Genomic DNA, 22,518 nt, shown 5'->3' with positions numbered 1-22,518 from the left:
ATAACACGCTATTACCAAAATCAGCCGAAGGGCTGGATTTAGTCTACAGACCACTGTTTGCCAACCCCTGAATTAGGAAGTTTTTCTCCCCGAATCTAACACTTATGAAAATGTAAAGACCATCATAAAAGAAGAACAAGTTTGGGGGACTACTGGATATCAACCCCTATCTTAAGCTATGGTAATAAGGGTGATTGGTATTGGGCTAAAAATATACCCACATGTATACAGTCACCCGATTTGCAACAAATAGAACACTTCAGTGCAATGGTCTAAGTGTTGTCTTTTTAATAAACTGCGTTGGGTCAATGATACGTCCATATGGAAACATCCATATGGAAAAGACCCTTACAAATCAATAAGTAAATGATAAATAACCCAATAAAAAATGGTCAAAGATATTAATAATCTCCACTAAATGGTATTCGATGTACAGTAACCATATGAAAGGGTACATAACATCATTACTCATGAAGGAACTGAAAATTAAAATAACAGAATAGTGCTGTACATCTTCCCAGAAGGACAAAAATTAACAAGCCTGACAAGATAAAGGCAAAAATATGAAGTAATTAAAATCATTTTATATTGCTCACAGGAGACTGAGTTGGTCTGTATTATCTATTTTGGAAAAACATTTGTCAGCGTTTCTGACAAGCGAACATATGACTACCTTATAAACAGTCGATTCTGCTCCTAATTATATGCCTGAAATGAATGGATGCATAAGTTCACCAAAATACATACACAAAAATATTCATAGAGCTTATTATATTCATAATACCCAAACAAACTAAAAGCCTCTGAAAAGTAACCAAGCGTATGAAATTTAAATTGTTAGCATTTCCTGAAATTGTCTTGTAAGCATTCTTAAAGCACAAATTAACACTTCGGCCCTAAATTGTCACCATTTCTTCCGGGCCACTAGGAGTCAATCAAATATTTTATCATGTGTATATTATTTTTAATCAATAAAGAAATCTAAGAGTTCAAATTACAAACTTGAAAGTACTGACTCTGTGGGCGCCTGGGTGGCTCAGTCAGCTAAGCATCTGACTTCGGCTCAGGTCATGATCTCACAGTTTATGAGTCCGAGCCCCATATCGGGCTCTCTGCAGTCAGTGTGGAGCCCACTTCAGATCACGTCTCCTTCTCTCTCTGCCCCTCCCTGGCTCCTGCTTTCTCTGTCTCAAAATAAAATAAAAACACCAAAAAAAAAAAAAAAAAAAAAAACAACGCCTAAAGTATTGACTTCGTAGCGTAATTGATGAAAATATATTAAATTCACATACAAAGTCATAAATTCAAATATACTGTGGTTTGTTCATCTCCAGTTTGTCACTTCTTTACATAAGATGGGTTTTTTTTTTATCAAGCACATAAATAAAAATATTTTAAAGTGGCATTTGAATCAATCATGCTGGAAAGTCCAAACACGATGTGTAAACTACCAACTTGCCCTGTTATCAGAGTAGAACAGAAGGAAACCGGCGAGGATACTTTCTGAGTTTACGAAAGTAGTTTGGAAGGTCTCTGGTTCTACTCCTTCTGCACGGAGGAGGCCATTCTTCCAAGGTTGTGTTCACGGGGCCTGAAGGACAGAAAATGGGAGCAAGTGGAAACGCGGTGTGGGATACTAGAGCCGGGGGGCTGTGGGCTGAGGGAGGCCCTGAACATCTCACTTTGTTTCTGGTGGCAGGATTACTGGGATTAAGTGTAAAGGCCCCTCTGGTCTCTTCTATTAGACTGAGAGCAGGGGTGATGTCTGACTCCTCTCTGCTTCCCAGAACGATGGAGTTTTGGAGTGGTGGTGGGTCCGGAGCCCACGGCCAAGAAAGAATTCTTGTAGACGTCTTTGGTGCCAAAAGGTGATTTCATGAAAGCACGGGGACAGGACAGAAAGAGCTGCGCTGGGGTCAGAAGGAGTGACTGATTAGGGAGGCCCCCAGAGGGACTGCGATGTGCTACAGAGGACTCCTAAAATACCAGAGGCCTTTCTGTTATCAAGCTAAGCTTGTCCCTTAGGACAGGAGGGGGTTCCTGGAGAAATGCTCTACTCCGGATTTGCCTCAACTATTTGCCAACGGGCTGCAGGTTACTAAAAAATGGAATTTTACCTGTCATTTCCCTCTTGCCTCTGTTCTCCGCAGCGCTGTGGAGGGAGGGTGACATTAGGGCTCCAGGAGAATGAGTGATTTACCGAGAAATGGGTAACTGAAGGAGAGGCTCCCATGCAGGGGCTCCCGTGTAGGAACAGGTCTGGTCTCAGGTTACCTGCCTCAGGTCACTAGGGTGCACCTGCCAAGAAGTTTCAGCCGCGCTAGTTAGTAAGGAAAGAGTTCCAAGCTAGATAATGAGAAAAGTAGGCAGGAGAACCGTGAGAAGAACATCACCGCTGGTCATTTGAGTTAACGTGGGGGGTTGGGGGTGGGGGCTGAGAGTACACGTTGATGTTTCTGTTTGTATAAAGAAGTTCCAGATGGCTGCACCCCAAACTGGTGAACGTGCTTCTTTGTGATCGATGGGGGAGCTCGGCGGTCGAGGAGGACGGTGGGAGCAGGGCTCTTTCTTGTGTTCTTTATATAAGCAATTATTAAACCTTCGCAGCGGACGGATAGAAACCGGAAATAAAACAAAGCTCTAGCTGCATTACCCAAAATGGCCACAAGGTGCCGACAGAGTCCAACGCTCTCCCCGGGCGCGGGCGGGGGTGGTTGGGGGAGGGGTGGGAGGAGGAGACCTGGCCGGGAGCCCCTCCCCGCTTGCCGACCCCTCTGCCTGCTCCTGCGGTTCAGTCGCTGGAGTCGCTGTCTGTGTCACCCTTTGTCCCAAAGAGAAATAGCTTCGTTAACCGGGCTCACTTACAAAAGTCGGGGAGGCAGGCAGGGAAGGGACTGAGGCGGGATGGAAGCTACACAAGTCCTCCTCAGTTACAGCGTCTCGCCCACAGGGTGTCACTCTCCGCGCCTACATTGGGCGGAAGGGGGACAGTGTAAAGAAACCACGTATTACGTCAATCATGAATATTGTCACAAAAGTCCCAACAGATGCAGAGTTGAACAAAACACAAGATCCTCGCACCTAAATTTAGAAGTGATCTGTAACATCATCCAATATCTAGTGCTTACAAAGAAAACCCCTCAATTGCCTCAAATACTTTTTTACAATAATTTATTCTATCTGAAGTAGGATTCCATTGGTTGCTATGTCTCTCAAATCTATTTTAAAGCGTAACCCTTATCCAAATGTCCAAATTAGCCGAGTTGGCTCTCCGGAAAAGGGTTGAGAAACAATCTGGGTGATGGCAATTCTCACTGCTCATGGATTGTCATTGCTTGTAGACATTTTCTGCGAAAAGTGCTGGGGAGAAAAGTTATTTTATAAGAAGAAATACTGACGTTTTCATGTGAAAAGTTAACATCTTTCCCAAATGTCCATCGACTGATGAATGGATGAAGAGGGTATGGTATATATACACAATGGAGTATTACTCGGCCATCAAAAAGAATGAAAGCTTGCCATTTGCAATGACATGGATGGAGCTAGAGTGTGTTATGCTAAGTGAAATAAGTCAGAGAAAGACAAATATCCTATGTTTTCACTCACATGTGGAATTTAAGAAACAAAATAAATTAACATATGGAAAGCAGGGGGAAAAAAAAGAAAAAAGAGGGAAACAAACCTTAAGAGACCCTGAAAGATCTAGAACAAACTGAGGGTGGGGGATGGGCTGGATGGGTGATGGGTATCAGGAGGGCACCTGTTGGGATGAGCCCTGGGTACTGTATGCAATTGATGAATCACTGAATCCTGCTCCTGAAACCAATGTTGCACTGCATGTTAACTAACTAGAATTTAAATAAAAATCTGAAAAGAGAAAAAAGTTAAATCCTTAAGTTTATAATTGAAGCTCCTCTGAAACTCGTAGTTTTTTAACACAATAAACAAATTTGTTTTCTATATCCATAGATAAAATGGGAAAAGGTATCTTAACACTTTTATTATTCTCACTTAGGAACTAGAAGGAAAGAGAGAAGAAAAGAAGGTCTGAACCTAAAAATCTGACCTCGGGTGAGATCGAGGTCAGATTTCAGCACAGACTTTTCAACCCCTTTTTCATTTTAAGTTGACATTCACTAATATTTTCTCCTTCCCAAATTAAGGAAGAAAGAGCCTAGAAGCGTGGATGTTGCAAAATAGCTTAAGAGAAAATGCCTCCTCTAAGGGGGTATAATGTAATATTCTTTTCTTCGTGGTTAGTACTTTTGTTTCCTGTTTAAGAAGTCCTTCTCTATAGTGAGATCATATTTTCCTAGCTGATCTTCTAAAAGAAGATTTACACTTAGGGGGTCTTCCTACAATCACCCATAACCAACTGCACTCATCAATTTTTTTTGAGCAGCCTATCGTTTCCTCACTAACGTGAAATTTCAACAAAAAATTAGATGCGATCCTTGGCTTTCTATCTAATTCAGTTGGTAAATGTGTTCATCTCTGTGCATTGCCACCCAGTATCAGCTAAGTGTTTTATCACATCAGGTTCTACCTCTCATCGAGAGCTTCTTGGGTTTGTTTTTGTTTTGTTTTGATTTTTTTTTTTACCATTTTTCTCTTTAAATAAATGTTAGGATTAGCTTCCAAATTCCAAAACTGACATTAGGATTTTGACTGGAATTACCGTGAATACCAATTTTAGAAGACCTGACATCTTTAATATTTCGTGCCCATGAATGTATTATATCTTTTCATTTAATGCCTTTAAATAAGGGTCTGATATCATTGGATTTCTTCTTGACCCATTATATTTACAGCAGCTATTATATGGTTCTATTACATATATTTAGTAATGTGTGAAAAAGTTTGTGGTTACATAGAAATTCAATTAATTCGTGCAAATTGAGAAGTAAACCTTGGCCAAAGACCAAAATACACTCTTTTCCACATATTGCTTTTCCATGACAGTGACGATGTTCTCGTTTTGCCTGTCTCAGTCATATCCTAAGAGCAGAGGCAGAATCAGTTCAGTTATAGAAAATAGCTCGTAATCCCGAATCCACTGTTCTTCTGGTTCCACAGTGAGGCCATATGTATACTGTGTCACCTGTAGAGTTATGTGGCACCAAGACACCATGAATAAGACAGTAAAGGAGAAGGAAAGAAACACCAGAGATTAGGTTAAATAGCCAACTACACACGTGAAATCTCACAGGAGGAGACCGGGTAGACAGCACAATTTTTTTTTTTTTTTTTCAGCTCGGTTATCTGAAAACCGTTTCACCAAGTGACCCATTCGTAAGAATTATTAAAACTTTGTGTACTTATGAATTTTGTAGTAACTTACATCAGTGTAGTTTAACTTGTACTTGAAGGTTTCTGAGACTAAGTCGACCGGCTTCCATTGTATCTGTTTTATGACGGCCTTTTAAAGAACACTCCAACGTTCTCTGTCCCAGGTGCCTGCCTGTCCCTCCTAAAAACAGAGGGTGTGGGAGGGAAGAAGGAAAACAAAAACTTATACAAGATTGAGAAACAGAGGAATCCGAAAGCCCAAAGTCCTCAAGACTTCCCACATGTCTCTCTCATTCTCTTTTTTTTAATTTTTTTAAATGTTTATTTTTTAGAGAGAGAGAGAAACAGAGCACAAGCAGGGGAGGGACAGAGAGAGAGGGAGGGAGACACAGAATCCAAAGCAGGCTCCAGGCTCTGAGCCGTCAGCACAGAGCCCGACGCGGGCCTCGAATCCACAAACTGTGAGATCATGACCCGAGCCAAAGTCGGATGCTTAGCCAACTGAGCCACCCAGGTGCCCCCTTCCCATATGTCTCTTAAGCCAGTCCGTGAATCTAATTAAAATTGTTTTACTTTATATCAGAAATGGCTCATTTTTTGTAAATCAATAAAATTTAACAGTGTGATCTCAGTCTCCGCTGGCAGACATATTCCTCCTTTGAGTACTAAAGCTTTTAAGAACAAAAAAAACGAAAATCCAATAAACTCAACAGAGAGAGCCCTGAGATGCAAGGATGGAAAGTGGGTGTTTTTTGAGCTGGTGATTAACCCTAAGAGCAGAGGGACTACCCCCTTTCTGCCTCTTTGTTCTTTGGCCAATGTGTTTTGGCAATGGCAGAAATTATGCCTATTTGTCACTCTTCGGTACCTATACATTATCCAGTTGAATGGGACTCCAATAACTTGCCAAACTCCTAGATGCCACTTTAACAGAATCTCCCAGTAATTGGTAAGGCTGTGCTCATGAAGGATGTGGTGCCCATGAAGACTGGTGAGTCCCATGGCATCTTCTCATTGCCTTACCCTTTTTCTAAAATGACCCGAATGCTGTGAGATAGAGGCACAAAGTATTCAGGAAGTTCATGGATAATCTTGCCAGCGACGGCATGAGAGAAGGTGAAACACACCAAATCTAGAGTAAGTGTCTGTGTCAGTGAAGTCCAATAGCTGCCTCATCCATGACAACATGGATCCAAGAAGAACGGTCCCGGCATATGGGACACTTAGCAGTGCCAGGATCCAGGTCAACTCTGGTGAGCTAAGTCTATACCAAAGAGCTTGTGGGTAACCTCCAGCAGCATCACCCTGGCCACCTTGCTTGGGCAGTAGGAAGAGTGTTGAGAAAAAGAAACTTTGTGACATGCACATGGTGGCTGTCGTATGCCTGAGTACCGATAGCCTCCTCGGAAGGACACACCTGTTGGTTCGCATCCACAAGGGCCAACGTCATTCTTACACTCTGGGACCATTCTGAGTCCATCCGTATCACTCGTCCCCCAAATTTGTCCCCAAACCTCCACTTTTGTCCCCTTCAAACCCTTGCCCAGCCAGACACACATACATCAGTTTAGCTCGATATCTTAGATCATTTCTCTTTCCAGCAAAACTAGACAATGAGTTGCCATTCTCCTCTCTTTTCTGTTGTCTTTCATGGGTACTTTTGAGCAGGACGTTGTTATTACTCGTTCTAATACTGCCCTTTTGACTGGTGTCAGCAGTGGTATTAGCTCAAATATGTTGAAGCCTTACTATATGCAACACATTGTTAACACAGTAATTCACAAGGGGCGCCTGGGTGGCTCAGTTGGTTAAGCGTCTGACTTTGGCTCGGGTCATGATCTCACGGTTTGTGGGTTTGAGCCCCGCGTCGGGCTCTGTGCTGACGGCTCAGAGCCTGGAGCCTGCTTCAGATTCTGTGTCTCCATCTCTCAGCCTCTCCCCTGCTCATGCTCTGTGTCTCTCTGTCTCTCAATAATAAATAAATGGCAAAAAAAAAAATTTTTGTTTTGAAGATATTAATTCACGAGAAGCACTACCAAATCCTCCTTTGGAAATGAGGAAGAAAGCTACAGAAATTAAAGTCATGTGTAAATGCAAATTTCAAGTGGCAGGGCCTAGTTTCAAACCTAGGTAGTGTTTCTCAATCAGGTATTGACAGGAAAAGTCCTCAGGCTATTGAAAAATAGCAAAAAACATAACTATGTTTCAGAAGTAGAAATAATTGGGGTGTGAGCTACTTGCTCTAAAAATTATTTTCCTCCTTCAGCACTTGCTCAGGCCGAGCCTTGCGTGTATCACTTCCTCCTGACGATCAAGTACCGATGTATACGTCATAGTTTTGTCGATCTGATGGTGTACAGGTAATAGCAGAAGAACAAACAACGTGTTCTTCTGGTGTCCCGATGTCAAACAAATAGTATCGTTTCCACAGTGAGGGTGAAGCAATACATTTGCAAAGACTGGAGAAAATACTAGTAATGTGCAAAACAAATGCTTCAGGTATGCCAAACAGTATTCTTAAAATTCAAAAATTCCGTTCTAGACTTATGGGCAGAAGGCATAGGCCTTCATGGAATGCAGACTCTAAACAGGGTTGCATATCCAACATTTGGGGACAATATCAGGAAAAGTGGTTCTTCGAAATTAAAGCTTAGCATAAGTCGTTCAAATCAATACTTTGGAAATATGGTTATTATGAACTGGGTATTTGCCATGTATCATCAAAACTTGAAAATAAAATTGACAAAAGTTATAATGGAATGAGCTTTAACGTACCAAAGATAGAGTTGAAGAACAGATATCCGCATAGGTATCTAGATATAGGGTCATGCATCTTTCAATGGACTTTGTCAGCGTGTCTCTATTAACTCCCTGGGGAATGGGTGCCTTGATTTCCACAACCGATGTAGATTAGCTGACAAAGAAATATGTGCACGGTAGAAACATGAAATATCATTTGATATAGCATAGCTTGAAAAAAGATTTCTTACAAACAGCCGGTTCATCTAACACAATGTTCAAGGCATCATTGTGGTTTATGATCTCTGGGGAAGATGGGCCAAATAGTCATAAGTATTTGAGCAACAAATGTGTGTATTTTGGGATAAGATATAACACCATGTACAATGTACACTTTTGTAAATGACATACTGTATTAGGTTAGCTTTGAACCAATTCTTCTGAAGCTGGTTAGAAGTAGGTTAAAGTGATAACAGTTTAGGGGAGCCTGAGTGGCTCCCTCAGTTAAGCGTCTGACTTTGGCTCCAGTCATGACTCAAGCCCCACATCGGGCTCTGTGGTGACAGCTCGGAGCCTGGAACCTGCTTCGGATTCTGTGTCTCCCTCTCTCCCTGCCCCTCTCCCACTTGTGCTCAGTCTCTCTCAAAAATAAACAAACATAAATAAATAAATACATAAGTACATATAAATACATAAATAAAGTGTAACAGTTTTTCAAGCAAAAGATTAAACTCTTGCCTTATTTATAAGGGGACCCCATCCAGGTGCAAATAACTCCACAGATGAAAATTTGATTTATTTTCCTGATTTGTGTATGGCTTAAGCAGTTTAATTTTCTGAGTAATAGGATAAATTGGCCGGTTATCTTTTCAACTTTGTTGTTTCCAAAAAAAAACTTAGTTTTCACAAAGTTTCATCTGGGAATGGACTATTGCCTACGACTCATCCTCTGTCCCAATCCCTCTGCTTTTTCCACGAATTCGGGCTTTGTATTCTCATTTCTGTATCCTATAGCACAAACAACAAGAACAAAAAGTATTTAGCTTGAACATTATCATCTGATTACTTGGATTAATGGAGAGGATCAGGGGGCTCATATGACAGAAGAAGTGACAAAAATTATGTTGTTTCCAGGTACTCGGTTATCATTAGTGTGGGGTGGAGATGAAGGAAAGAACTTTCTCTTTTCTTCCTTCTTTATTTTTCCTGTCTTGACTGCACATTTTCTGTGGGGAAACATACAGCAAACCACTTAGTAGCAATTCAAATAGATCTGCATGAGGAACTATACGGAGGCAGTTCCCAAATGCTGCACAAGGAAAGGGAATTTCGGAGAGCAGGCCAGATTGACGTGGGCACTGAACCAGGAGTAGGATTCGAGTCAACAAAGGAGAAGCCTATATTTGACATTGGATCTAACAAAACATTGTTTTAGACATTATCGCTGTGTTAAATTTAGATCCGTTTTAGATAAATTGGGCAATTTATTTATATCAATTAAATGCATTTAAAACTACTACCTAAACCCCAAACCAGCCGGACTGGAGGCTTCCAAATGCTTTACAGATCATGGCTGTTTAGCTAAGAGACACAAGATATTGAAGAATTATAATCTAGAGACACATTGTTGGCTGACTGGTTCTTATTTGTGGCAACCTAACTGACGCGGAGCGTGCTTTTTCCTTACTGGTTCCCAACAATGTCAAACAGCAGATTTAAGCGCCAACCAAAGGAACTTTAAAAGAAACACTGATTCTCGTTTTACAAGAGTCTGGGATAGATGCTATCAAGCTTCTTTGCCTTCACCGAACCCCCAAATAGCCCTGTCTCATCATGGTAACATTTTCCATTATATGGGTATATGGCAGAAGGAAAGCGGCAGCCTAATTGGAAATACAGCATTGGTACTTCTCAGCCTGAAAACATCTTCAAGATTCCTCTCTCCAACGAAAATCCCAAGAGGAAATACTAAACCTCACTCCTGACAAGTTTAGAAAGCTTAAAAGGATGAAACAGGATAGACAGCCGGACAATATTTACTCTAGGTGCCTGAGTGTGCTGGGCTGGGGGTGGGGGGGTGTCTCAGATGCCAGAACCAATCAGGGCGCAGAGAGGAAGGGCGGCAAATTCAAACTGTAGGCGCAACCCCCGAAACCTGGGCACGAGTCCAGCTCTGTTCTCAAGGGGTGACTGGGGAGTATTTGAATTTGCTTCCAGCTTATTTTTTCTCTTCCATCGTTTACTTAATTCTAAAGGTTATTCGGACTGGTGACAGAGCCCTTTTGAAAGTAGCTAGCTCCTAAGTGAGGGACAAGCTCAGAGCCTTTGTTCCTTTGCACAGGAGTCCCAGAGCTTGGCTGAGGCCCAGTATTAGTTTTGCCGCTTAGTTACCGTAATAGGAAAAGCCGGGGATTGTTCAGACTAATTACTGTAGTGAGTCACAGGATCAGCACAGAATAAGCAAGTGGCAGCTCTCTCTTTGAGAATATGGGTGGCTCTTAAAAGAGCCGTTAGGGTTCAGTTTGCGGCCAACTCACTGCTCACTTGGCGCTGGTGTACTTGGTGACGGCCTTGGTGCCCTCGGACACGGCGTGCTTGGCCAGCTCCCCGGGCAGCAGCAGGCGCACGGCCGTCTGGATCTCCCGGGACGTGATGGTCGAGCGCTTGTTGTAATGCGCCAGGCGCGACGCCTCGCCCGCGATGCGCTCGAAGATGTCGTTCACGAACGAGTTCATGATGCCCATGGCCTTGGACGAGATGCCGGTGTCGGGGTGCACCTGCTTCAGTACCTTGTACACGTAGATGGAATAGCTCTCCTTACGACTACGCTTGCGCTTCTTGCCGTCCTTCTTCTGCGCCTTGGTCACCGCCTTCTTGGAGCCCTTCTTCGGGGCCGGGGCGGATTTGGCTGGTTCAGGCATGATTCAGAACAGCTCACAACTCCTGAAGGAAAAAACAAAAGAGAAACTAGGAGAAGGACGTAATGCGCCCCTTTTATATAGAACCACATATGCAAATAAGGCGTAAATTAGAGTCCTGTGTCTGATAGGTGGCTGCTCAGGGCAACGTCAGGAGTGAGTTCTGCCCAATCGGAATACAAGGATTCCAAAGTTGCATTTCCATTGGTTAAGATGAAGCTGCAATGCTAACCAATGAAAACTTTTCTTTTTCAAGCCCAATAAGGGTTATAAAAACTGCTACCCCGTTCGGTTTCGTTTTGGCAGTTATCGCAGTGTAGCTTTTCTGAGCCGCAATGTCTGGACGCGGAAAGCAGGGCGGCAAGGCTCGCGCCAAGGCCAAGACGCGCTCGTCGCGGGCCGGCCTGCAGTTCCCGGTGGGGCGCGTGCACCGCCTGCTCCGCAAGGGCAACTACGCCGAGCGGGTCGGGGCCGGCGCGCCGGTGTACCTGGCGGCCGTGCTGGAGTACCTGACGGCCGAGATCCTGGAGCTGGCGGGCAACGCGGCCCGCGACAACAAGAAGACGCGCATCATCCCGCGCCACCTGCAGCTGGCCATCCGCAACGACGAGGAGCTCAACAAGCTGCTGGGCCGCGTCACCATCGCGCAGGGCGGCGTCCTGCCCAACATCCAGGCCGTGCTGCTGCCCAAGAAGACCGAGAGCCACCACAAGGCTAAGAGCAAGTAGTGGTCTATATGATAGTTTACAGTAGCTCGAGTAAGTCGAGTCCAAACCCAAAGGCTCTTTTCAGGGCCACCTATCTTTTCTGGAAAAGAACTTAACATTTCTTTGACATTAAGGAAACGGAGATGTAGGGAAATTGGGTCACTCATCACGATCCTCCGTCCTGGGATGAAAAAGCAGGACACCATAGATTAAAGCCTAACGTGCCAAGCGGGGTAGATTTCAGCCCATGGCGGTGATTGGGGATAGACTTTTTCGGTACCTTCATTGTTTACGTAGCTTTTCGGGTAATGAAATTTGGCGCAAAAAAAGTTGCCCTCCCTGACTTGGGCGGACGGCGCAGCGAGCGGCCGGCCACCGGCGGCGTCAAGAAGCCGCACCGCTACCGGCCCGGCACGGTGGCCCTGCGCGAGATCCGCCGCTACCAGAAGTCCACCGAGCTGCTGACCCGCAAGCTGCCGTTCCAGCGGCTGGTGCGCGAGATCGCGCAGGACTTCAAGACCGACCTGCGCTTCCAGAGCTCGGCCGTGATGGCGCTGCAGGAGGCGTGCGAGGCCTACCTGGTGGGGCTCTTCGAGGACACCAACCTGTGCGCCATCCGCGCCAAGCGCGTCACTGTCATGCCCAAGGACATCCAGTTCGCCTACAGGCGAACGGAGAGCTTCAGGGCCCGATTGTCGTGCGCCATCCCAAGGCTGGCCGCCACGTCCAGTCTTCCTAACAGTACCTAAGTTTTGAGGCACCGCCCTCGCCAGCCCCCTCCGTGTTGGCAAATGAATGAAACACTGGGATTACGCTGGTAGGTAGGACACCGTTCGGGAGCCCGAGAAATGTTTCTCCTGTTTGGGTGGAGCCTAAAATCCAGTGCCGTTGGTTGCTTCCGGGTAGTTATTTCTGTCCCACTTTAAGTTAGTTCCCACAGCTATTGCCATTGACATGTAAAGTGTAGTTAAATCGCACAGGCTGTTCCGCCTTGCAGACTTCAAGGTCCACGTGGAGTAAGGAAAATCCTATAAATAGAGGATTGTATGGTTTGACCAGGGAATGCTTCTGAATGGAGGGGTGGAGTGTGCTGTGGCTCCCGACGACCCAGGTCTCTCCGCCCAGCTGACCGGTTAGGTGTGGAAGGAGGTTGATTGACGTGACTTACTTTTGTTCCTGTTGTCACCAAATAAGGAAAACTCTCTCAATGGTTTTGATTGCCCAGGGCACAGTCTTGCCTCCTACTTTCTGTGCCCTGGACCCCTGTCACGGATGTCATCTCAAAAACGGGGAGAAAAACGTTCTTTGCTTTTTTTCTTGAATGTCACGGACGACGTTGGCTGCCTGATGACATTTATGGAAATTCTTCTTAGGATAATATTTCAAGGGTATAAAATGCAAACATTGCAAAAAAATGTTTATTCCACTTCTTATCCAAATTTTAAAAAATAATAAATTTGGTAGGAGGGATCAGTGTGTTTATATAGTTAGCACGTTCCATAATACAGTCTTTTGGAGACATCTGTGATTTCCAGTGAGTGACAAAGTCACAGGTACTGAAATTGAGGGCCCAATATCGTCATAAAGGGAAATGCTAAAGTTTAGTCAGAGGCGAACTATATTTTTCCCCATCCCAACTCACAGGCTTCCCCCCCTTATCAGCACCACCACCCCATCCACAGGCTCCTGATTTTTTTTTCCTTGGAGGTATTGTGGCGTATATGGACTCCAGGTTAAAAGCACTTGCTCTCAAATTTGGTTGACCTACCCGTTATTTTTCAACCCGATAAAATTTGGGGGTGATGGTGGTGGGGTGGTTCGGAACTGACGGCCAAGAAAGAATTTTTGAAGACGTCTTTGGTGCAAAAACGTGATTTTCTTAAACCACAGGGACAGGACCCGTGGGCAGGAAGAGCTGTATGGGGTCGTGACGGGTAGCTCATTATATATCCTCAGGTCGGGAGGGGGTCAGGGATAGAGTAAGTCTCTAGGGTATTTTGGAAGCAAGGTTTCCGGGGCCTTGAGGGGCTGGTGTTGCGAGGAAAACACCATTTATCACCGTTTGGTAAAACCTCAGCCGTGAGACCCTTCAGGTATGTATCAGGGGCCATAAGCTTAGAGTATGATTGCCAGCATATACTTGGGGCAGGTGAGATCAAGGAAGCTTCCAAAGGAGTTTTTACATGTTAAAGTAGATTTACAGGATCCTGGGGGTTGGGATAATGTTAAGCTAAGGTTCTCTTTTGTCCCCAGCAAAGTGCCATCATCGAGGCAGCTGAGCTCCTGGCTGAGGTCACTCCGCCGGTTTCAAGGGCTTGTCAATGGGTTGTAGGCAGTAAAGGAATTTAATTTTTCACTTGCCCTAGTTTCCCACATTCACCATGGCCAGCACTGAAACCTCTTTCCTTTGTTCCTGGGCGGCCAGGAGCATCTGAGGAACATCACACTTGTCCCACCTGGGGGGAGGGGCGGTGTGGTGGCCTGTACTTTATCCTCAGCTCGCCTCATCAACTGTAACTAAATTTTTCCCGGAAAGTGCCCCTTCCTATCTGGAATGTTTTAACACTCGAAGTCTATTAATATCTCATATTAATATTCACACCTTTCAGTTGTTTCTATTTCTTGTACTTAAAATATAAGTACTGCGAATCCCAGTGTAAATATGACTTCTTGGAATCAAAATAAATGCTGACAACTTATCTAACAATGATGGGCCCTCAAGTGCACACTCCCCATAGTAAAATATTTTTGACTTTTGATGGGATTTTTAGAAGCTGGGTGACCCAAATGATTTTATTCATTAGTCAGTTGTTCTGTCTTTAACTATGTCTTCTAATTATAGGCCAAGAAAAATAATTTATCCTCTATGCTTTTGAGTGTTTGGCTGAGACCCCTGCAATAGAAGACAGTTTTCCCAAGAGAAAATCACACAGAAGTTTATTTAAACGTTGTTAAACAACAAAAATTCAACTGACTAAAGGTCAAATTGGCTTTTTTTCTATGATTCCTGGAGCAGGCAGCGTCCCATCTAGCAACAGAAAGGAGTTCTGCTGCGCTATAGAAAACGAAAGGCTTTTCAAGGTGGGAAAGCAGCAGAAAAAGGAAATTATTAGCAAAGAGTGCATTGTTTCAGTCAAGGTCATCCTCCTAAAGGGATTGGCTGGGCCTACTGGTGGATTATCTCTCCAGCACAGACTAGGTTAATTGCTCCTTGAGTGGCTAAAGGTTCCATTCCCAAGGTGGGAAACCGATCAGATTAGGCATTCAGGCTTGGTTTGCTGCCGTGGGGTTTCGCACACGTGACTCCATCTGGGGTTTACCGTCTCTGTGACGTGTACCCCGTGTGTACACAGGAGATACACTGGGGAAGATGAACTCCAGAGGTGCCTCGGAAGTACGGCTTAAGTACCGTCTACAGCTTGTCGGGAAGCAAGAATTCCTGTCCCCTTCAAGGGTCCTTCTAGCTGGACTAAGAATCCCATTGACGTGAGAAAAATTAATAGGAGAAAATCAAATTTAACAGCATACATATGGGGAATCCACACAGACATGGAAATTCCAAAGACAGCCAGGCCAAACAAGGCATGTATGTCACCCTGAACTAAGAAGGGGGCAGAGGTCTGGGACTAGGAAGGGAAGGAATGCATTCACAGGGCAATAGACGCATGCTAATTCCATGTTTGTCCTGCCATTATGGATGGGTCACTCAGATCAACTTTATCGCCGCCAATAACCCTGTTCTGGGAAAGACCCCCAATTTAGGTTGTTCTATGTAGTTAGTACCAAGAGTTTCTCCGAGCCCGCGGGGTCTTCACTGCCTTCAGCTCAGAATAATCTTCATGCCCAGTGGCGCATCTTGGAGCGGCCTGCCCTTGGCCCCCACGAGCCGAAGACAAAAGGTGAGGGGAAGTCAGTTATGGGAAGGTCACCAGGAGAACAAGAATGAAGTCCGTCAGGCAGATTTAAGTTGCTGCCTTCTCCGTTGATAAGGGTCGAATGCTGTCTACTGGTGTGGCCGGGTGAACTGGGGAGACCCTGAGCCCTAAGACCTCGACCAAGCCCAGATCAAAGATGTCACCGAAGACTCTTGGTCGCCTCATGAGAAAGAATTCAAGGGCAGACACAACACAGTGGATGAGAGGTACCCTCGAGATGTGAGAGCCGGTGAGCTCAAGGGAGGGAGAGAGCACGTGTGAACCAGGGTGGAGGTTTCTGTCAGTTATTGACAGTGGTTAACAAGGAGGAGGAATATTGATTACCTGGGGGCGGGGATTTCTCGGAAGCAGGGTTTTGGGCCTTTTCCTCCTCACTTGCTGGGGGGCTTCCTGTCCTGGCGCCGCCATCTTGGGCCCCTCCAGTGTGCTGGGGCTTTCAGGGGAGTGTGGCCAGACAGGCCTCTGACCCACCGTGCAGCTGGGCACGGCCTCCTCCGCCCTGGCCTCCAGGCATCCTCTTAGAGCCTAACTAACTGCCTACTGTGACACTGGAATTAACCTTTCCCCTTCCTGGTAGAAAGGGAAGGAGAGACATCTTGATAAATCTACTTACTGTTTTTAGAGATAGAAGGGAAAGACCAAGAGCTTTTCTGGTCTCTGCTTTATCTCAAATGCCTTCAGCTGAAAATAAACCTTATGCCAGAGTGGAATATTCTGGGGTGGCCTATTCTGCCACCTTTCAATACCTAATGCTAATATGTTGTTGGTATTTGTTAGTACAGAATTAGGTCAGTATTAATAAAAAATCTGAGGAGCGCTTGGGTGGCTCAGTTGGTTAAGCATCTGACTCTGGCTCAGGTCATGATCATGATCTCACAGTTTGTGAGTTTGAGTCCCACGTCAGACCCTGCGCTGTCAGCTCAGAGCTTGGAGCCTGCTTCAGATTCTGGGTCTCCCTGTCTCTGCCCGTCTACCACTCACGCTGTCTCTCCCTGTCTGAAAAAATAATAACAAAAAGGTTTTTTTTTAATTAAAAAGAACTTTAAATCTGCACTGTATTTCTAAGTAATACACAGAGAACATGTCTAAACATTTTAAGGCAAACTAAAGCTGTCTCTTGACAATGCTTCTCAATATTGTATCTTAACTCCATCACAGGGTACTATGCCCCTCGGGTCTTTTGCCTAAATTAAGCCACACACTGGAAAAAAGAGCTTAAGGAAAACGTGGGACAAACGTCAGTACGAGCAGCTGAGCAGTAAAGGTCAGGTCTTGGGGCCTCTCTGGTGACATTGTCACTTTCCTCCAGTACTGCACCACTTACCTGCTGAGTTTTCATCTGGTAAGGAATGAGAAGACCAAATTCTCTGTCAAAATTTTGGTTAAGATGAACCTTTATGGATTTGTCCCGAATATTTGGTCAAATGCACAAAGACATATATATTCAAGGTGATTGCAACATTGTTTTAGTACCAAATTTCATCAAACCTAAAACACTCACTGTTGGAAGTTAAATAGCCCATTCTGTGCCAATAACCTGTTAAAAAGCAAAATTCAACCAAGTAAATCTAATTGGCTTCGTTAAATGAAGATTCATGAATTGGGCAGCATCTGAGGAACTGTATAAAATGGAAAGTTTTTATAGGAAGAAGGGTGGGGCAAGAAAGTTATAAACAAAAGAAATGAAAAGAAAAGATTGTTTCCGGCCAGAGCACCTTCCCTTAAGGGTAAAGTCAGGGGGTCAGATTATGCCGATTACCTCACCTTCCTTTGGAGGATGAACAGGCCCCCTGAGACAGATTATACCTCTTTGGTGCTTATCAGAAATTAATTCATGTTAATTTTAGCCATTCTGACAGGTGCGTTTGGGAAAGTATTCTAAGAAGATAATGCAAACACCCAAGGCAGTCATTTACACGAAATGTTTAAGCAAGATCAAAAAAGGATAAGGAATTTAAAGATCAAGTCTAAGATCAAGAATGTTTAAGGACGATCAAGAGCAGAGGGGCCAAGGGGTGAAAGCGAGTTCACAGAGTGGTCAGAGGTCACAGGCAGAGGTCACGGGCAGAGGTCAGATCACGCCAAGCTGAGTTGTATAAACCATCCGAAATTACCATTCGAAGCTTCGAACGTGGGAGTAGCACAACCCGACCTACATTTTTTCCGGAAGTTCACTAACACAAGTGTATTGTGAATACAAAGTTCAGAAGTAAGGCTAGAAGTTGGGAAACCATTGCTGTAGTCTGCTCGAGAGATTTGGCCTAAAGGAAACGGTACAGAGTCATTAGGCATAGGATGTATTTGGCAAGTGTAACTAACTGAGTTTGCTGCCAAGGTTCGTTATGCACATTAAAGTACGTGTCTTTTCCATTAAAATTGTCTTGTTATGTACCAGTCTTCCTTCCCGGTACTTACAAATGAAGATTTCCTTTAAAAATGTAAATATCTCTTACAATAAAGTAACTTCTATTTTCTGACATTCTCCTGTATCTGCTGTTTCGCAAAAATAATCAGTTCAGAATAATCCTTACGAGAAAGAGGCACACTCAGCTACCCTTCAGCTGTGAAAGGTACAAGGAAAATACCTTGATTTGAATGAAGTTTATCTTGATCTATAAAAGTCAGTGAGTATGAGAAAATGGCCCAAATGGCATTATATTTTCATGAACTAATACACTGTAGGTTTATAGAGAAATAAATACCTCCCGCTATCACTTTCAGAAACTATAAAGAGCCTGACCAACTTTCCAGATCGCTGCCCACTGCCAACTTTAACAGGATGCGTTGCCGGGCAAAAATCCATGAAGTCAAAGAGGGAGGCTACTGGTTGGTGGGAATTTTACTGACTTTTTAAAGTAGAGAAAGTAGGGTCTGTAAAATGTATTCCAATTAACTCATGTTGGAGAAACACAATTAAAAGCAAAAGGAGCGGGGCGCTGGGGGGCTCAGTCGGTTAAGCATTCTTGATTTCCACTCAGGTCATCATCTCATGGTTCTCACATCTCAGCGCTGACAGCGTGGAACCTGCTTGGGATTCTTGTTCTCTTTCTCTCTCTCCCTGACCCTATCTTCTGGCTCTCGCTTTCTAAATAAATAAATAAATAAATAAATAAATTTAAAAAGAAGGAAAAGAAAACAATCTTTTTATTCAACACACATTAAGCCAGAATACTATGCTCATCATAGGTAGTCTTCTAAAGAGACTGCAAAGGCACAAAGAAACCTCACTTTTTTAGTGAGATTTAATAGCTAAGTGGGTACATCCCTTTACATTAGATAGGTTTTGCGGTGTGGATGCAGGTAACAGCTGAACTTGGGTCCCTTTCCTTCTCAAGAAGCTGGCAAGTAGAGGACTGTTTCCCCTGATGATTACCTTTCAAAGAGAGTAAGATCCTTGAGGAAAGTCCCTGAGTTAAGGGGCCAGCAAAAGACTTATTTAGCCATAAAAAGGCAAGAAATTCTGAAACAGAAAATGGAAAATAGAAGGACCCTCAGGGAGAATTAAGCCTCTTATTTCCTATTTGCATTTGCCCTTGAACTAACCTATGCTATCCGTCCCTTTATAAAATATATAGAATATACCCCCACTGGTTGAATGGGTTTTGTTTCTTCAAGTGTTGGACAAGTGTTCTTTTATTGCCACATAAACGCAGAAAAGAAATTTAAATATCTTAATGACATTTTAAAATTATGTTTATTTCTTTTATAAAATTTAAATGGAATACTTTGGAAATACTGTAATGCAACATTTGCTAAAAGTAATTCATTGATATAAAGGGTAGCAATAATATCATTGGATAGCAAGGGGATTACATGCTAATGCTGAAAAAAGTGTTAAAATTTCGCAGAATTTAAGCAATAGTAAAGTTGTATATATATATTTTTCAGCTAAGTATATTTTCATAAAGATTTTCGTAGAAAGACCAAAGTGTACTTTTTTTCCCCCGCATTAGAATTTTTACTTGTTCACTAATGACAAATTAATTGCTCTTATAATTAATGAGAGCTTTTAAAAAATTTTCAAATGATATATTACCTAGGGGAAAAAAAAAAAAAAAAAAAAAAAACACCTCTACTGAGATACACTTAAAGACCTAGATGGATGGAGAGATTCAGTATTTTTCAGGTTAGGAAAACACAGTATTTACCATAATAAATGTATAGCGAAATGCTATTTTTCAATGTTACAGATATAACCTTCAGCACTGCCAGTAGACTAATCAGAGGAACAGTGAAAACTCAAGAAATAATTTTAAGTGAAATATTCAATATATGAGCAACTAATTGTCTCAAATCAGTGGGGAAAATAATATGCCCTACTGGTTAGCTAGCTGGTTAACTTTTTAAAAGTTAATTCTCTGTACAAGAAACCAAGTCTGGATTATTATAGTTAAGATTATCTTAATGGCTCTCTTCATTATGAGTAAAATGTAGTAGGAACTGCTGTTGAAACTGAAAACTGCTCCACCTTTGCTGGAAGAGAATTTAGCAATACACCTGCAAGATCTTAAAATTCTCTGTTTTACTAGCACATCTTGTTCAACATCTAGGAAGTTCGCATTTGGAGCATTATTCCCCCCGTATAACCTTACAACATGCACAGTCTTACACACATAGCAAATGCATGCATATTTGTAGAGACATAAACGGAGTATTTTCTTCCCTGTGCTCTTTAAAGCGTATCCTCTGCAGTGTTAAAGTTTCGTTGCTTAATGAGGATGGGGTACGGAACACGCTACACGAGAACGAGGGGAAATTGCCCGGGTCCTGGGTGTAAAGCGCTCCGAGAACAAAGGAGGCTCGGGTTTAGGTCCCTCCTCCAACCCAGGCGGACTTCCCGCCGCTGCCCTTCCGGTTCTCACTCCGGTCCGCAGAGGTTGCCTATAAAAGAGAGCTGCGCGCTCTGGCTGCATTCTTCTGCTTTCAGACTTCCGGAAGATGTCAGGTCGCGGCAAAGGCGGGAAGGGCCTAGGCAAGGGAGGCGCCAAGCGCCACCGCAAGGTGCTGCGCGACAACATCCAGGGCATCACCAAGCCCGCCATCCGGCGGCTGGCCCGGCGCGGCGGCGTCAAGCGCATCTCCGGCCTCATCTACGAGGAGACCCGCGGGGTGCTCAAGGTGTTCCTGGAGAACGTGATCCGGGACGCCGTCACCTACACGGAGCACGCCAAGCGCAAGACGGTCACGGCCATGGACGTGGTGTACGCGCTCAAGCGCCAGGGCCGCACCCTCTACGGCTTCGGGGGCTAAAGTTTTTTAAAGGTTCCCGTCGCTTACCAAAAAGGCCCTTTTTAGGGCCCCCAAGTTTTCGTTAAAAGAGCTTTAGTGCTTGTCTATAAACGGGTCTCGGTAGAGCCGTTTTTAAATGCGGCTTAATGGTTACTTCTGCCCCGGGAGTTAAATGTGGCCGAAGGATGGGAGTTGAGACCCAGCGGGATAGGACCTGGGCCTCCCGACCGCTTTTCACTGCGTGGTGGCATTGCACGGCATGTGGTTATTATTGGATCATTAGCTTAGTCCAAAGATTGAAAAATCTGGAAGCGTCCGGCCTTAAGGGCCAGGCCCACACTAACCTAAGCTAACACAGACATTTTAAACACATCCCTTCATGTCCGATCGTGAAGAGGCCAAGCAAAGTAATGTTCCCCTTAACAGGAAACTTGTTTGCAGAGAGCTCTAGAAGAGAAAATCTATCTGTCCTCTTGCACTGTAGACCACATTCATGATTTATCCGTTCCTTTCTCTGTTGGAAATTTACATTGCTGTATTTCCCTCCATGACCTAGCACGGCAATGGGCATTGTACTCAGCTGTACGCCTTCTCTCCTTATCTAGGAGTGGGATTGCTCACCAAGATCTGTGCATATTCAACTTGACAAGAAATGCGCAGCTTGCTTCTCAAGGTTGTAGTTTGGGCTACATTCCCATATTCCACAAGTGCCCAGAGTTCCTGCTAACCCCCCCCCCCCCCCGGAACATTTGGCAGACCAGATTTTTGCCTGTCCGCATTTGCTAAATTGTATCTCATGTATTTAAATTGCATTTCCCTGATCGTAACAAAGTTGTTTACTTTCTTACAAGATTTTTGGCTATTTTGGAGTCAGGTCTAATAATGTTGGGTTTATATTCTTAGGAGTTCTTGCAAATGATGCCTGTTCGTACAGGAGTTATTTCCCTCGGTTCCTCAAAGAGGCTGCTCATGGCATTATTGGGCTTGGAAGATGGGAACTTTTCTGAAATTACTGGCAACTGATCGTCCTACTCTCTTAGTAAGCAATGATTGATGGCCCAAATGCCTAAAATTTGCAAGCCATTATGAAAGACAAAAGGCAGAGTGAAAGAGAAGAAATCCTGCCTATAATTTGTTTCAATTTGTGGTAAATACTTTCCGTGGACTCTCTCACGTAATCTTGATCGGTTTTATTATTCTCATTTTAAAATGGCAAAATAAAGGCACTGCCAGCCAAGTCAAATAACCAAGTCACAAATATATTCTATAACACGAACCTGTAACGTTTTTAACCATTCTTCTCTGCTTAGCGCGGCTAGAGAAGCCATCACCGAGAGTCGGCTGTAGTCCTAGTCCCATGATGAAGAAATGGCAGACGTGTATCAGGACAAGTACAGGGACAGCTCGTGACTATCCCAATCTGATCGTTATTCCGATCTCCTCTACAGTAGAGCCGATTGTGGGCCTAAGAAAGTCACTTTTATCATCTCTATTCACACAGATTTCATGTTCTCTCTGGAGAGCACATAATTCACGAAGTTCAGATCAATGCTCTCCTACAGATAGGCGAACAGATGCACAGACTTTAATTTACTCAAATCAGTAGAGGCACGAGATTCCAACGGTTACTTATATGCCCTTATTTTCCCCCATTATAACACCTGTCCCTTCTCTCTCTGGCAGTATGAAGAACCAGTAAGC

General features: G+C 43.9%; 4 protein-coding genes across 5 annotated transcripts in view; 3 read left to right on the top strand and 1 right to left on the bottom strand.

Moving 5' to 3' along the window:
* Positions 1-1,247: 1,247 nt before the first annotated feature.
* Positions 1,248-10,985, bottom strand: LOC125939388 (histone H2B type 1-J). Its single transcript, XM_049654831.1, has 3 exons — positions 10,566-10,985; positions 8,065-9,036; positions 1,248-5,470 (listed from the first exon to the last, which is right to left on the bottom strand). Exon 1 carries the CDS (start codon positions 10,947-10,949, stop codon positions 10,569-10,571), a length of 381 nt encoding a protein of 126 aa, XP_049510788.1. The 5' UTR covers positions 10,950-10,985; the 3' UTR covers positions 1,248-5,470; positions 8,065-9,036; positions 10,566-10,568.
* A 271-nt stretch (positions 10,986-11,256) lies between these two features.
* On the top strand, positions 11,257-11,682 carry LOC125939379 (histone H2A type 1-H-like). The gene has a single exon (XM_049654817.1). It carries the CDS (start codon positions 11,282-11,284, stop codon positions 11,672-11,674), a length of 393 nt encoding a protein of 130 aa, XP_049510774.1. The 5' UTR covers positions 11,257-11,281; the 3' UTR covers positions 11,675-11,682.
* A 279-nt stretch (positions 11,683-11,961) lies between these two features.
* LOC125939373 (uncharacterized) overlaps positions 11,962-22,518 on the top strand; it is a 561,003-nt gene continuing 550,446 nt past the window's right edge. Inside the window, exons 1-2 of one of the 2 annotated variants that reach the window (XM_049654812.1) lie at positions 11,962-12,470; positions 14,496-18,657. In XM_049654812.1, coding sequence (XP_049510769.1) covers positions 11,962-12,402 — 441 coding nt within the window. In that variant the 3' untranslated portion in view covers positions 12,403-12,470; positions 14,496-18,657. Of the gene's footprint in view, positions 13,747-14,495; positions 18,658-22,518 lie in introns of those variants that run through there. The other variant, XM_049654811.1, reaches the window with a different exon arrangement.
* LOC125939401 (histone H4) lies at positions 20,506-21,543 on the top strand. The gene has a single exon (XM_049654845.1). The coding sequence runs from the start codon at positions 20,527-20,529 to the stop codon at positions 20,836-20,838; it is 312 nt and encodes a 103-aa protein (XP_049510802.1). The 5' UTR covers positions 20,506-20,526; the 3' UTR covers positions 20,839-21,543.

Source organism: Panthera uncia (assembly GCF_023721935.1).
Source record: "Panthera uncia isolate 11264 chromosome B2 unlocalized genomic scaffold, Puncia_PCG_1.0 HiC_scaffold_25, whole genome shotgun sequence".
In the NCBI taxonomy this organism is placed as follows: Eukaryota; Metazoa; Chordata; class Mammalia; order Carnivora; family Felidae; genus Panthera; species Panthera uncia.
Note: the sequence above shows the minus strand (reverse complement) of the source record. Positions and strands in the feature narration are given on the sequence as shown.